Source organism: Caloenas nicobarica, chromosome 2 (genome assembly GCF_036013445.1).
Source record: "Caloenas nicobarica isolate bCalNic1 chromosome 2, bCalNic1.hap1, whole genome shotgun sequence".
Lineage (NCBI taxonomy): Eukaryota > Metazoa > Chordata > Aves > Columbiformes > Columbidae > Caloenas > Caloenas nicobarica.
In genome coordinates, this window is record NC_088246.1 from 146,383,115 (window position 1) to 146,399,744 (window position 16,630).

General features: G+C 36.1%; 1 protein-coding gene across 1 annotated transcript in view; it reads left to right on the forward strand.

Annotated features, from left to right (window-relative positions):
• EMC2 (ER membrane protein complex subunit 2) overlaps positions 1-15,703 on the forward strand; it is a 38,917-nt gene extending 23,214 nt beyond the window's left edge. Inside the window, exons 6-11 of the mRNA XM_065628335.1 lie at positions 4,710-4,795; positions 4,956-5,015; positions 7,454-7,535; positions 8,651-8,761; positions 10,427-10,531; positions 15,295-15,703. Of these exons, the coding sequence (XP_065484407.1) occupies positions 4,710-4,795; positions 4,956-5,015; positions 7,454-7,535; positions 8,651-8,761; positions 10,427-10,531; positions 15,295-15,381 (531 nt within the window). The 3' untranslated portion in view covers positions 15,382-15,703. The remainder of the gene's footprint in view (positions 1-4,709; positions 4,796-4,955; positions 5,016-7,453; positions 7,536-8,650; positions 8,762-10,426; positions 10,532-15,294) is intronic.
• Positions 15,704-16,630: the final 927 nt, after the last annotated feature.

Below are 16,630 nucleotides of genomic sequence, written 5' to 3' on the forward strand. Positions count from 1 at the left end.
CTTTGTTGGTATATTTTACTAATCAAATGCAAAAGTTGATAAATGTTCAAATCCTTACTTCAATTTGAGTCTGCTTAATCCTAATTAAAAAGAATCATGACAAATGAAGGATTAGTTCTTGTGCCAGATTGGAGATTACTAGTCTTTTAAAGAAATGGCTTGGAAAGTTTGCTGTTTAATAAATATGTGACATACTGAAGTACCTTAGTCCATATGATACTGATTACGGTACAAGTGTTTCTTTAAGATGGCATATATCTTTCCATTAAGAATGCTCAATTTACAGAATCAGCCAATAACCATTCCAGCATTTTATTTTAAACTCTGGAAAACTGATAGGGGGAATTCCATGTTGTAGGGTCTGCATGGTCAAACACTGCAGATCTTGTTGCAGCACTGAAATTTTTATTTTTTCCTTTCAATTTAAGGTGGAAGGAGAAAGGATGTTTGAGTTCTTTTTTTTTTTTTTTTTTTTTTTAAATCAGGCTCGTTCTTAATCTTACTGTTGTGATGCAAAGAAATTAAATGTAACTCTTGAATGTTATTTTTCTATCTGTTAACATAATTGTTACAACTATTTTGGTATGATTCATAGATTTCAAAATAATCTCATCTTGTTTAAAATAGGTTGCTCGTGATTATTTTAGTGGACTTGAACTTAACGATTGAACAGATTTGTACTCCGCATTCTTCAGTTTTTTAGTATCTTACAATAGGTCTGCTACAGATCAGCTAATGTTATAAATTTGAGGTTTTTACTAAACAAAGCCCTGAAACATAATAAAACATATGAAGTGGCCTGGTTTTCTTATGTCAGCTGAAACTAAGGCAGGGAATAAATCTTGGGTGTATGAAACAAAGGTTGGGTAAAGCTTTCGTAGAATTGGTGGTAGTCTACCTTTCCTTATAAAAGAACCAGTTTTTGTCTGGTAAAGTGGTTGTTAATGCTGGCAGTGGTTCTGTGCAGTTAAACATTTTTGTTCAATTTGATGGAAATAAAGAAAAATAAAGAAAAATCGATGCTATGTGAGTAAATTGTCACTGCTTTCCCCAGGATGCTCAGTAAGCAGCTCACTGAGGAGGAGGCTGATGCACACAGGGACCTACACAGGGGCTCTGGGACAGTATAAACGGGAATAAGAATTAGAAGTTTACAGCACACAAAATGGCCCTTGTCCTGGTTTTAGTGCAGACCTTTTCACATGTTTTTCTTAAAGTGTTGACCATTGGAGGCATATTGAATTTCAGGTTTTACTGGAAAAACAAAAAACCCCAACCAACCAAACAGAAAACAACAAACAAACAAAACCAACCCCCACAAACAAAACCAAACCAAACAAACCAACCCCAGAACTCTAGCTGATAGTCTTCATGTTTCAAAGAAAAGCTAGAAAGTCAGCTGGGAGAGTCTGTGAATACAAATAAAGGCAATAGTCGTTTGTTTTATTCTCTTTATCTTTAGTCGGTCTCATCACTCCTAGGAAAGTCAGATCTACTGAACACATATATGTATGTCCCTTGGCAATGCACTCAGAATATCTATTATAATTTTATTTATGTGGTTGAAAAATGTTAGTAATTACTTTAAAAAAACCCTCAAACAAACCTACACCCTCCTTGACACTTTCCAAGCAGTTTTAAAGAGACTTCCAAAAATTCTCTGCTACTATACAGCATTTTTTTCATCCTTGAAAACATGAGCACTGTTTTGAGTGTCTGAGCCTCTTTTTTCTAAACTAAGAGTTCTCTGTAAATAAACTGACTTATCCTGGCGTTTTGAAGGTTTATTTGAGGGTGAAGAGAGTGCAGATTTCAAGACCAGTTGCTGCTTTATTTTTGGTGATAAGGTGGATAAAAAAGGACATTTCAAATTCTACTTTTCTCAAACAAGACAAAGCGTAATTTTGAAGAATTATCATGGATGTGGTGCAGTTTAGAAGCAAATAGTTCTCATCAAATAAATATGTAATTCATTTTACTCCTAAGTGCTACCATCAGAACCTGTTAATGATGTCTAATCCTTTTATTCTCATTATTTGATTGCTGTAGATGGTGTGCTGGTTATAAGTAAGCATCAGCTTATATTTGTGACTGGAGATAGTTGTCTTGAGGTTCCAGTGATTTGCATTATTTGGGCGTGCTGTGGTTAAGAAATAAAGCAACCGTGGAGAAAATCTGTTTCCAGACTCATGCGGAGGACTAACTTGCATGCGGTTGAAGGGGTTGCATTAGAAACAAAAAAGGAGAGTAGCTGATGTAGACCGTTCCTGTTTGCCACTGCAAATTAAGTTGTCAGAGGCATCGATTGGTTTTACGTATTAAACAGATGATTTCAGTTCTCAAGCAGTTTAGTATTGATCCGTTCAATCTCTTGATACATATTTCTTTGAATTTTGAAAGTAGTTGAATTTTTAATCCAAAAGCTACGTTTTAAAACAGTCTGTCACCTGCAAAAAAATCTTGCGTCTTTGTCAGCTGTAGCTGGGTGCTGTGTTCCCTTGGCTGTGCCCGCCGCTGTCCACACCTGCCCTGTGGTGTTTGGGGCTCGGGGGACAGGTCAGGGCTGTGTGTGACACCGGCCTTGGGCAGGAGCCCAGCGCTGCCCTGGTGTTCCCACCGCAGCCGGGTAGTGGCTGACCTGCTTTACGAAATGCTTGGAGACTTGTTTTAAAAGGTGGTAGATAGCAACGGGTTTGGGTTGTTTTGTTTTCTTTAGTACTAGTTTAATTTAGTAGCAGCAATAAGATAAACGTGGGATTATTCTTCTTATATATATATTTTTTTTAAAGTTTAATTACACTGTTATCTTTATTTGTAAACTGAAAAATAAAATAAACAGTGTGTATTATTGTTATAGTGATAAATGTGGTCAGCAGTTAAAATTTCCAGAGTCAGTTATGGCCTTTAGCCAAATCTCTCCCAGTAAAAGTAGAATGATGAATGTAACTTCGCAGGTTGCAGTTTGACAAAGCAGGAGTGAGAAACAAAATGACTGTGGGTAACACCGCCACTCTGCCTGTGTCCTAATTTGTCTCTTGATCTTTCTGATAAATTTTCTCTTGGCCTGTGCCTTGTGTTTAAGCAGAAGCGTGAAATATTTTTTCCTCACGAGTAATTTTCACTGAATTTTCATCGGTTATATGTTTGTGTGGGACGTGAAGGGGATACACTCAAAGGAAAGAATAAACCTACAGTTAGTGTTAAAAGCATTTCTAGCTCTTCTGCTTTGGTAGCTTGAACTAGTTTACTTCAATGCTACATTCTACTCTTCTTCCAGAAGCAATACATTTCTTTAAATTACGACCAAAGACTAAGAAATTATTTAAGAGAATAGTTACATTTAAAATACTGTAAAAATACAAGAACCATGTGACTGTGATCTTAGGAAGGTACATCATGAAGAAACTAATTTCAGAGCTATCTTAAATTCAGATGTTAAAATTCTTTAAGGATTTGTTCAGGACTTCCCATGCCGTCCAGGCTTCTGTAAGGTGATCTCCAACAGTGTAACCTCAGTGCAAGATATGAAATGGGATGAGAGCTATGAGGGCAATAAGCAGGGGGACTTTGTTGCTGGAAAAGTGTGCTTTTTTTTAATTAATATTACCTCGTGGAGAAATGGCACGTGTGTGTGTACATGCAGATAACGCACACCAGCCCGTGTGTCTGCTCCTTCCTGATCCCAGCAGAGCCGGGCCCGCAGGCAGGGCACAGGGCTCATGGCGCTCCTTCTTTGGGGCCTGTTCCGCTGGAGTTTGGGTTTGCTTTCGTGCTGTCACATCCCTGGTGTGGTGACTTTCAGGCTGGCTGAGGTGTAGTGCTGTTTGCCCCACACTCTGTCAGACTGCGGGGAAGGTGTCTGTTGTTTTGCATTACACCTCTGGTGTATCTTGATTCACAACTGCTAGAGGTCTGAAAACTGCTTTTAGAGAACTGTAACTAACATGCTTCACCTGGAATATTGGATTGAAGTACAGAATAATCAACTATAAAAATTCTATGTATTTTTTCTCCTGGTGCTCTGTAACAGCTTTTATGGAGTTCAAAATTTAAATACATTATGATTCTTATAACTCATTTTGCGTTGTTTCTGTTGAAATAAAGTTTCCACCCAAATATCAAAGTACTGCTCAGTTTTGCCACTGAAATAGCTATTTCGTTTTTCCTTTACATTGAAGAGCCTACTTTGTGCTCCAAGAATGATGAGAGACTTGTTTATGAAATTGTTTTGTATTCGACATTAATTAAAGATGGCATTCAGCACTCACCAAGAACCTCTAAAAATGGCTGAAAGCCCTATTTATACAGTGGCAACAAGACACATCTGTGGGATTCTCTAAGACTCAGTCACCGTCTCTCCTCTATAGTCATGGATCTTGTGAATGACAAGGTGGGGGTCTTTGGAATGGCTGAAGATTAGCATCCCCTGCTGTTTTGTAATTATCAGAATCTGGACAGTCATTTATTTGAATGAAATAATGCATACAGTTTGTGCCTCCAAAGAAAAGCATACATAATGTGATTGTAAGAAGAGGTTTTCATTCTCTCAGTGGGGTGTCATAGGGTATGTTTATAAACTTCAACCTAGCAGTTGCTCTGCAGTGGAATTCCACTGGTATTGAGATAATAATTTGCACAGTCAAATTGCTTTCTTTACAAAAACTCAGGGAATTATGAGACCCTAATCCTTTATTAATGTCAACCCATAGGCAGCAAGAAAGCGTAAGATTGCCATTCGAAAAGCCCAGGGGAAAAATCTTGAGGCCATCCGAGAGCTGAATGAGTATCTGGAACAGTGAGTGTCTTGCAAGAATACGGGTTGTGTTTTGCTATGCTGATAAATCTTTTTAATTAAAATGGAATTTGCATTTGATTTACGCTTTTGCTTCCATGCTGGTCATTTACAGAATCCCTTGCACATTCTTTCCTTTTTTCCTTTTTTCTTGTATATACAGATTTGTTGGAGACCAAGAAGCTTGGCATGAACTTGCAGAACTTTACATCAATGAACACGAGTAAGTTGCTTGCTAAGTCCACATAAAAACTGTTAAATTGAAACCTACTTTGTGTAAGTCAAAGACCTCAATGAGTTTTTTTTCGAAGGACTAATGTTAGAAAGTAGGCTGTCTCATTTCCAGTATAACAAGCATCAACAGGAAATAATTACCAGCCTTATTTGACTACCAAATGCTTTAAGAAGGCATTTGATTTTTAAACAGAAACAGTTTCCTTAACTACTTGTATGTTTCACTCATTTATTTAAATCCGATATTTTAAAATAAGTGATTTGAGTATAGCAGGGAACAGCACATATTTCCCACAATTTTTCATTCAAGTGGTAGTTATAGATTTTAATTCTTCCGAAATTGGTTGATCACAGCAACTCATATTCTGATTTTCTTTTAGCTTACCTCTGCAAGAACTTTTAGTAACTTCTACAAAACAAAAAACATGGATACAGAGTTAGAGGCATCTGGTCGCCTGGGTACAAAACCCAATGCAATCAAGAATGCTGAATGTTGTAGTAACTTGCTTATTGGATATTTAATGTTTTTGTTAGCTTTTTTTTTATTGCCGAAGTGACAAGAGGAAATCACAGTGTGAGAGGATTAGCTCAAAGCTTTAGTGCAAGTTTTCTAATATCACAGCATTAATTCTAACCTCCAACCAAAGGCGTATCTTTTTTTTTTCCCTCTTCTTTAGTTCTTCAGCCCAGTCTGAATTATACCACATTGTTTCCTTCCTTCCTTTCTGGAGAGTGGTAAAAGAATCAAGTTCTCATGGAAGAAATAGCCGTTCTCACTGTGATGAAAAAATTTTTCTCCCATCACCTCTCCTTCCACCCCGTTCTGAAAGAAAATAATTATTAACTCTTTCAAATGCTGACTTAAGGAATAATTTAAAATTTTGATATCCAGATTTCCATTTGTTTGGGGAAATTCACCAGCCACTTTTCCAAGAAAATAGAAAATTATTTTTTTTAAATGATTAGAAGGATATTTAAGCTTGTAAAATCTGTCAGTACAAAAGTGAATGATAGAGTGGTGCAAACGTACATACTTCTTTACTGGTGTTTTGGTTTGGTTTGGTTTTTTGCTATAATCTTTATTACAAAATTGTGTAATAAAACCACAGAAAGAAATTGCTTTTGCTTGTATTTGTCTAGGTCTGTAATTCCAATTAAAAAAAAATGTAGAGCTTTCTCCAGTTCATTGAAAAAGTTGACTGTGCTCACTGTACTTTTATGAGCATTATTATTATTATTATTAGGGAAAAAAATGGAATCTTGGCTAAAAAGCAACTAAAAGTGAATTTTAAAAAGAGGAAACAATTCATCAGCTTATTTGTTTTGTCAGCGTGAAATCACCATGCTGTTACCATTGTTCATAAACACACTTCAATGTACAAGGTTTATATCGCCCTCAGTTCTGGGCTTTGTTCCCTTATGAGGACGGTGGTATCTGCTTTTGGAGAATGAGATGGCTATCCTTTTATCTCCAAATTAATATTTGAAATATATACACAACTATCATAGTGTGAGCAGGAGAAAACCACAATATATTCATTTTAAGAAATAAGGTTTTACAGATTATGTGGTTTAATATTGTCTTGTAATTGCTAAATTGCTTTTGCTCTGATATTAAATATCTACCCACACTGTCATTATAAATACCGCATCTCTGAATTTTGAAATCCTATCATGTAAACTCTGCAACAGTGCTATCACGTATCTGTAGAAGATGGAAATTCTGCAGGAAACTCTATTAGTCGAAAGATTATGAAGCTAAGATTTTTATAATTAAATAAACTTACATTTTGAGCTTGACTTCTTAATTATTTCTGAAAGCTTTCATTTAAAGAACAAGTACTAGCCTTTTCTTTTGCAATGACGTTGTTGCCTATTTGGATGGCATGGTGCTATTCTCATATATAGATTTGAACTATTTGATTTTTAGAACTGTTCTTAGTATGTTTTTTCAGTCTCACTTCTGTGGGTGACTGTGAGCAGATGAAGTTAACTGATAGTGTAAGTGCTCTAGTCTGTACCTTGATTTGTGAATCCACAGGTAGCTGAATTTTCTTGTAGAAAATAAAATGAACTGTTTTGTAGTCTTGACTTCAATGTCTTGTAGTACCTGATGGCTGTTTCTACTCATCACTCTTGTTGCTGAGAAATGGCACTTATTAATAAGAAATGAGTATATTAAATGCTTTCCATGAGCTGTTCCATATATACCTAGGCTATTAAATTTTGTATGTTTTCACTATCTGTGGTGTAAAAAAAAAAAAAAAAGGCAACTTGAAGTTTCAAACATAATTTAAAAATAAAACATTTTTATTAATTATGAGTCCTGAAGTTATGGGGGAAGTAAGACTTATTGTGCTGTAAAGAAACTGAAATGAAAACCTGTAAACTCTGTTTCATATTGTCGCTGTTTTTCGTATTCCTCAGCTATGCAAAGGCAGCTTTCTGCTTAGAGGAGCTTATGATGACTAATCCACACAACCACTTATATTGTCAGCAATACGCTGAAGTAAGTATTTTCAGAAAAATCAATTATGTTTGAATACTTACTCTGTTTTCATGTTACTAAAGTGGTGAAAATGGAATAAAAATGGTATCTTTAATTTTTCCCTAGGAGATTTAAGAGTACGTAAGGAATGTTAACATCTCATAGAACTTAAAATGTAAAGAAAATGTGTTTTCTTACTCAGTGAGACTAAGTTAAATAGGAGAGTAAGGGCAGGAATTATGGAAGATAAAAATTTGTTTTAAATGAGCTATTCTTGTTGAGGTGTTTATACACTTTTCAAATTAAGTGCATGAGAAGTTCAACTTTTCGACAGCAATGCTGCCTAGGAGGTTGTGATACATTGCCTGTTGTTGTGGAGCCAGATCTTCGAATTCACATAGGAAATTTTGCCTGAAAGAACACTGGGAGGGAGGCAGGGCCCTTAGAAGTTTTAGCTCAAGGTTTTTAGCCGTTTGCACTCTTTTATTCAGATGTATATTATTCTTTACCTGAACTATGCTGTTAACTGCTTAAAATGGATGTGTTTCGTTAATGTGGATAAAATTGGGTTAACATTAAAACTTGAAAGTCTAAATAGCTTTCTGGTAGAAAGATTGTGAAGCATGCCTTCTATTATTTATCCCTCTTTTTGATCTAATAACAGGCAAAAATGAATAGAAAAACAATGGCATAATCTTCTAAGCTTTGTGTGCTATTTTGCGGTTGAATAGGTAATGAAAGGCATCATGGTATTTTGTGTACTGGTGAAATGCTGTGCTGAAGCAATATAGAGTTAGTATGGATTTATAGCAGTCAGAATTTAGCTGTAGATTTAAAGTTTGTATTGCTTTTCATAAGAGACTATTGCAAGGTTGTAAGTGTGTATAGGTGCAAAAATAAATTAATGAAATTAATGCTGGCTTTTTTCCTCCTATAGTTAAATATTTTTAAATTTGTATATTGAAAAGAGCTCGAATTTCTCTCCAGCCAGTATTTGGCCTTTAGTAGAGCTTGCCTGATTTGAAATGTCATGTGAAACAAACCTGAAGTGAAGTTTCATAATATCTGTGCTTCAAGAGTGAATGCCTGAGGTATGGATGACATGTGCAAGTCTCAGGAGCTTATAATTTTTACAGGTTAAATACACTCAAGGGGGGCTTGAAAACCTTGAGCTATCAAGAAAGTATTTTGCACAAGCACTGAAGCTTAACAACAGAAATATGAGAGCTTTGTTTGGACTTTACATGGTAAGCATGATTATATATTTTCCATGTTATAATTTTGTGTATGTTTTTGTGCATGTACATTATCCTTGACTATTTGCTGTTTTGTTCGTTTTTTTCCTTTTGGTTTAACTTAATAGGTCAGATTATTAACAATGTGTTTATTATACTGAGTATGAACAATTTTATGCCAGTAAGTACTCCTTACTTGAAGTGCTTTTAACCTTTAAGTCTTGCCCATGTTTTCCAAAGAATTATAATTATTGGCACATGAAGGTAACTTCTTGAAAAAAGATTTAAAGTCGTACTCCTCTCTACAGGATGGTGAACTGCTGAAGAGTACCAGCAGAGTAAAATGGCTGCTTTTTTTCACCTTTTTGAATTCTTTTTTTTTTTTTTTTTTTCCCCAGCATGGCTTTTTTCTTCTTTTATTTTTATTTTTTTTTTTTTTCCCCCTCAGTCTAATTTCTCAATACAATTTTCTACTTTCACTTTCAAAATGAGTCTTTAGCATGCACAGCATTGTTGGCTTGAGTGTAGCCGTGACTATGGTAACCACGGGTGGTGTGTACTGGCACCAGTTGTTCAGTTTCTCCAAAGCTGCTGAAGCCTCCATTGAAGATTTTCCTCTAGATATTAGATCTTCTAAAAGATCTTTTTAGGGTGAAAAAAAAAAGTTTCCTTTTTTTAATTAAGAAAAAAAAAATTCTATGCCACCCTTTTGTCTCTTGGGAGGGGGTCAGTTTAGAGACTCATCAAGCAGATAACTTTGAGGCTTCCTATAAACACCAGGCAATAGGAGCCTCCCTTCAAGGGCTCGTTAGGCATCACCTTTAAGAATCAAAGAGACTTGGACCTAATCTTCTCAGCCCATCTGCAGAGATTCTTGGGTTGGTGATTTGATGTTTGAGAAGGAGAAAAGACTGGCTCCTTGCTGTGCCTTAGGTCATTTAGCTCTCTATGAGTAAGCTTTGTAGCAAATCGCTTTATTGGCCTAAGCTGATTTTTAAGGTGTGTATACATACAGACTTCTGCATTCGTTCTAAAATGGGCCTAGGGGTTTATTATGGCCAAGCTTGGTTTGTCTTTAGTCATCTTATGTCCTGCCTGTGATTTTCAGTCCGTAAAGCAGATTTAGAGCCCGTTATCTATGATGAAGTGGCTGGCAACCTTGGGCTAATATAACCCAGCCATTTGAGAAACTTTTTGTTTTGGCAGTGCCTGAAAGTCATATGCATAAACCCTGATTTGCATACTACAGGTTCATTACTGGAAAATATGCACGTATGCTCTGTTTCAGTTCTTTGGCTTTGCTGCTGTCACATTTCATGTGAGGAGTTTGCAAGCACAGCTTGCCATCGCTGCTTCTGTCCCTACCCTTTGGCTCCCAGTTTCTTTGTGATGCTGTTCTAGGCTTTAGGACCTGGTTTTGCTGATCACGCCCAGGTTTGTTCCTGACATGGTACACAACTGAACTGAAGTCTAGTTTAGCTTTAATTAGAACAAACAACTGTTTAAAAAGTTTAGCTAGTTCTTAATTGGATGCTGTTTACCAGTAACTGTTTTTATTTTTTCTCTTTTTCTGCTGTCACTGTGCGTGGGGCTTTGATTGCAAAGGCGCTGAATGCTCTCAGTTTTTTCATGCACACGTATTTTATAGTTACACTTTTTTAATTTTTGTATTCCTAGTCTGCCAGCCATATTGCTTCCAATCCAAAAGCAAGTGCAAAAATGAAAAAAGATAATATGAAATACGCCAGCTGGGCAGCTAACCAAATAAACAGAGCATACCAGGTTAGTATATTATTGTTCTATGATACTCTTAACTAGCTCTGTAGTTCTTTTCTGCACTTGTTCTGTACTTGTTTCTGCTGCTGTTCAAGGGATTAGATATGACAAGTAAATTAGCATAATTTGCTTTGATTTTTTGCATTCTACGTTTGTTTGATTTCCTGTAAGCCTTAATTAACGTAAGCTTGATATTTTACAGTTAATTACTAGTATTTACTTATTAGCTTTAAACAGATTTTTTTCTACTAATATTAACTGAGTGTACGATAGTGTAATGTTGACCTCCAAGACTCAGTTCTACAGCAAAGTATTTTAATAAAACTTGGTATGTCTTAATTCTTAGACTAACTTGGTCAGCTACTTCTATTTTACTAGAAAACAAAATTCTAGAATTTTGCTTTCCTTCAGTTTATTCGGACCTTTTAAAGTCATATTTAATGGTGTTCCTAATAATTACCTTAGCAATTGTTCCTGAAGTCGGTTTTGCATAGTTTTATAGAAAAATACCTGTTGAGTTGTGAAAATGTAGATTTGTAGGCCACAATCAAGGCTTCCTGAAGTCATTAGGAGTCTTTTCAGCTATTGCAAAAGGTATGCATAAACATCTATATTTACTTTTGTAATATAAGCCTGTGAATTTTGTTTTGTTTTTGCTGAAAAGTGCAATTCCACTGTTTCTGTGAAGGTCTTTTGCATCCGATGTCAAGCATTTTTGGTTGATGCTTCCCAGAACTGATCACGTTAACACAACTAACATATTTAAAACATATGTCATAACTTGTTTGTGACTTCATACTTTTGTGATAGGTTGCATGCTTCAGCTGCTCTTTTTAGCTGTTAGGGACATAAAGTGACGAACACCATATCTGACTGGAATCAGGGGGAATTTAGCTGTACAGAAAACGTAAGTACTTGAGGTAGGATTTGGCGAGTGAATTGTGTGGACACCCCGTTCCTCTTCTCAGAAGCACCACGAGAAGCTCTGGTGGCTGCAGCTGGACAGGGCTGCCCCAGCCCAGCCCCTCTGGGCTGCAGAAGGGTTGGGCCCACTCCGTGTTTATGTCAGAGACTTACAATGTCCAAGTGCTACAGCAGACGGTGTTTGGTGATGTAGTAGGTGCCAGTTTCCCCTGTGAGTCAGTATTGATTTGTTGCTCCTTCAGTGTGTTGAGTGGTTGGAAGTTGTCATCGTTTGGCCCTAAGGATGAAACCTTGGTCGCTCGTGCCAGTGGAAGCCCTTAGAGCGTTCCTCCTTCAGTGGAGGGCTGTCTAGCCACGTTTTAAGCTAGATATTTATATTATCTCTATAAATCCTCCCCACTGTCCTTGCATTTTCCAAAGCACTTTGTAAAGTGTAATAAGAGCCTTAAGGGCTTGTTGAGTTTGGCATTTACTTCTTTTGTTAGTTGGACCTTCTTATACTGTTAAATGCAGTTTTTCCTGTAGTTGTGTTCTAGACAATAAGATGCATTTAGAATCTTGACTTGGGTGCCTACACAAATCGTATGAATTTGTGGCTTTAATACATGAAGTTATTAATTCAAAAAGTTACTGTCAAGCAATTGTCTTGCAGTGAGATCTTTCCCCATCTTCAGTCTGGATTTGAACTTGGATTACCAGCAGTTTGCTCAGTAATTTTGGAAAACTGCCTTTATTTTTTCAAATTTAGCACTGGCTATAGTTGCTTTTTTTTTTTACTTTATATGCAATTTACTTGAAATATTTTTACTGGTCCCCTTCTTTCAATTTATTCTCTCATTCAGGCCGTTTGTCTTGGCACTTGATTTTTGCTTTTCCTGTGCATTCCTGTATGAAACCAGAGGAACTTTTTAGTTTATTGTCATTTAAAGAAGAAAACAATCTTTGGGTGTAAAAAGAAAACCTTATTTTCACCAATGTTGGTTAGACTGTACAGCATGTTCTTTACAGGAAAATATGGTGATAAGGAATAGCTGAATTAAATAATTTTCTGAAAAGCACAGATATTTGACACTCCATTTGGTTAATATACTTACTTTGATGTTAAATACATAACCCTCTGTGCTGATTAGTACTTCTCATCTGTGCCTAATCTAGAAGAAATGTAAACTTTCAAAGGAAGACAGAAAGGGTTTGTAGCTTGGGCTTCTGCGTGGAGCTGGAATTCCTGGCTGCTAACACATGCTTTGGAAAGAAAGGTCATTATTCTCTAGGCCACTTAAATTTAATTGACCCAGTGAAGGAAAAAAAGAAGGAAAAAGAAAAAAAAAAAGACAACTTTAATCTTTTATTTCAGATGTTAGAGAAGTACTCATTATTGAAAGAATTATTATAAGTTTATTATTATTACAAGCTTAGTTTTGCCTTATCGCTGGGAAACTGGATTGCTCTCTGTGCAGACCCTGTGAAGAACGTGTGTCTGTTCGGAGTGAGGACACAAGTCACAGTCACTTTAACATCGAAACAAAATATGGCTACCCAGTGCTCTCCAATTAGGTAATTGGTTTAGCATGTCCTCTGCTAGAAGCGTTTCAGCAGAGGCAGGCAAGTTTGATTAATGCTCACAAAAATCTTTAATCTGATCCTACTCATAGTAATTTTCCAGATACATGCTTCTCGGGTACATTACTAAATTCTTCTGTGTTAGCAATCCACACGTTATTTATGGTTGGAGAGAGGTGATTTTGTTACAGACCATTTGGGAAACAGAAAATTAAATCATGATTTTAAGAAATGGATTCCGGCTCAATCAGTCAAATTGCTGTGTAATGGCAGAATAGACAAAATAATTGTTCGTCAGGGCAAATTTCAAGTGATTACATTTCCAAGTATACTTCTGTTTGTTATGACGCAGAGTTTTGTTTTATTTGTTCAGCTTAAAGTACACATCAGTATCAGGAAGGCGACCACTCTTGAAATTAGCAAGTAACATTTTTTTAAACTAATGTCTTATGTCACTTCTGCTTTCAGTGTCCCTGAAGAGCAGTAAAACAAGTAAAATTTTTCTTATTTTGAAGATTTCCTCTATGCTTTCTGTGTGTCTTGCCAAGCGTCCTTCTTGACCACAGTATATTCAGACTTCTGTGCTTTTTCTTGAAATCTCTGAATTCTTTGAATTTGAAACCGTTTTTCAGTTGAGGATTTTGCATTCTTTTTTTTCATTTGCTTGTTTTTATGAAAGGATTTGGACTTCCTGAATATCTGCTTGGGACTATTCTTGTTTAGTGTGAATAAAAAGAGGATCTTGTATTAAGTCAGATCTGAGCAAACATTACGTCTCTCACCTAGGAGAGTGCTAAGAAATCTTTGATGTTCCTCTGAAGTTGGCTACTGTGGGTCACTATGGAAACTGCACAACCTGAGAAATGGTCTTATACATAATACGAGAGTCAAAACATGGCACATCAGTTCTTCGTCTGGAAATATGAAATACGAAAATATGGCATTTTCAGTATGTCTCTTAACTATCAAGTGTTGTCACAATAACAACATTTTGTTCTCCTAACTGTTTAATTTGAAATAGCTTTTCATTTACTGTGCCAAAGCTACTTTTTTAAGTACTGATTGAGAATCCTAATGTTAGATGGTAGCCTGGGGGTCAAAATCAGGTTAACAGGTCCTGCAGCTTGTCGCTGGTGTGATATTACCTGGGTTTGATGACTTAATATTTCCTAACAGGTCATGAAGAGTTTGCTAAATTAAGTTAATTACAAGAGAGAAGGGACACATTATAAATCAAGGGCTAACTATGCAAGACATCAGTGGTATTAGAAATAAAAAACATTAAATTGAAAATTTATTGAGTGTTTAGATGTTAACATTTAGGAAGAGAATAGGCTATTTTACTAGCAAGTTATACTTACTACTTCCGTAATTTCTTTACCACCCCTCCCAACCTCAAATGCAAAACTTTTTAATGCGGGTGTATTAAAAATGTTTGAGAGTTTCATTTCACTGAAGACCAACCTGGTCAATAAATCCACTTTGTTAGATACGGCTGATGAGTGATGGGAGTTGTCAGTACAGTTAGAAAAACCCGTGTGAGGTCAGCATGGGGTGATCAGCATCTTGTGCCCTTCTACCCCTTCCTTTCCCAAACTTACCTGCATTTGTCTTAGGGAATCTAAAGCCATAAGTAGTATTTATTAAGCCATATCTTTCTTTGTTATCAAGACAGACTTTATTTCAAATGCTTCCTGCAATTGCTGTTGTAATAGTAGGTTACAATCAAATACAAAGTCATTACTCATAGTTACTTTGAGCAATAAAATATCATGATATTATGATTATTTTATAGTAGATTTTGCTAAGTAGAACTTTCTCTGTCTTGCTGTAACAAAAAAAGAAAATACATTAGCTTAAATAACAGGTCCAAGTCTTGTTACCATTTAAATTATGAATATAATCTAATTTCGATTACATAAAAAATTTGAGTCTGAAAGAAAAACTGTGTTAAAGTTTACAGAGCAAACAAAACAACAGGAAGGTCTCTATTCAGAAAAGTTGAATTTTAAAGTGTAATATTAGTGCTGAATATACAAATTCAGAGCAGATGAGTGAAATTAGGGAATTCTGTTTTATTTTTCATTACTTATTAGAGAAAGGGCGACATAGCTTGTAGTCTAGTAAAAAAGCTGAGTTGTAGTGAAACATTAAAGAGGCTGTGCTTTTAGGTTTGTAGTAGCTAGAGTTAATTTTTGGTGCTTAATCTTAAGAACTGTTATTTGCACAGGATCTATCCACAGAATTTGTGATACATGACAACAATCATTTTTCTTGTTGTTTAGTTTGCAGGTCGCAGTAAGAAAGAAACTAAATACTCTTTGAAGGCAGTAGAAGACATGTTGGAGACACTGCAAATCACTCAGTCTTAGGTTGGCACAAAGATCCAATATTAAATTTTCCAATTCTGTGATGAACCTGTAATGACCTATGGGTTATGTTACTCTAGTACTGTTAAAAGTTAATTTTGTGTTGATTAACTTGCTATCTAAGATAATGTTTTATGAAAAGTAAAATGCCTATTTATTGCTGCTATAAGAAAGGTGTTGAATGCCCGCTGAAATGAATAAGTTATCCATGAAGACAACATAAAGAAATGACATATGCTGCACATCAGTCTCTTTAGATTTTTGTATCTACAGTACCTGCTCTTATGCCGTAATTTGTAGAAATAAACTTGTTAAATGATTAAAAGACTGAGTGATTTATTGGACTTGCAAACAGAAATTACCAGTGTATGTATGTAGATGAATAATGTATGTGAGAAATTTTTCTCTTATTTGCATATTTAAAAGCACAGTACAGATGTATGCTTTCTGGTAAATATTTACCATACAGCAAGGAGTGATTATAAATACACTTAATTAGAGAAAAAAGTTCATGTTAATGGTTTTATTAATGAGCTGATATCCAGTACTGTAGAAATGGAGAAAACTTAGTTGTGTACTTTGTTTCAGAGGGACTTTTGTACTGGCTGAAGGCCAAAGACATTCTCTGTGGCCTAGCGGCCAAATGCTTCCACGTCCACGTAGTTCTCCAGTCGGAATACGCATATGCACTTTTTTAATTCCTTCTGCTTGTCACTGTTGTACAGATGCTTCACATCATGAATTCCAACACCATCTGAACGCTGCGTGCTGGTCTGTGCTGGTGCTGCACCTGCGGTTCGGGCGCGCTTGCACCCCGGTGTAAGCTGTGGCGTATTAACTGCTCCGCAGTGACCAAGTGTCACACGCTGTGAGGACGAGGCAGCCTGCTCAGCTGCCTTGTACTTACTGGAGGATAAAAGTGTTTTTACACCATTAGCACGAAGCATCTAGAGCACTGTAAATCCATGTCTCATTTGTCTTTTAGGTGCTTGTTTTATTTACTCGGATAATTAGTCAAACATACTAATTCATGAATTCTGCAGTTCTGCGCATTCTGGATGTTTCTCGTGTGTGTACGGTGACAATTCAGTTACACAGCTATCATTTCATTTATTACAGCTTCAGTAGGATTGCGTAACAGCAGCTATATACCCTTGAAAAATTCTAATAAAAATATTGTGGTGTCATTTTCATGACCGTAACCACCATCCAGGCTCATGTGAGTTTCCGATTTTATATTGCCTGCTCTGTA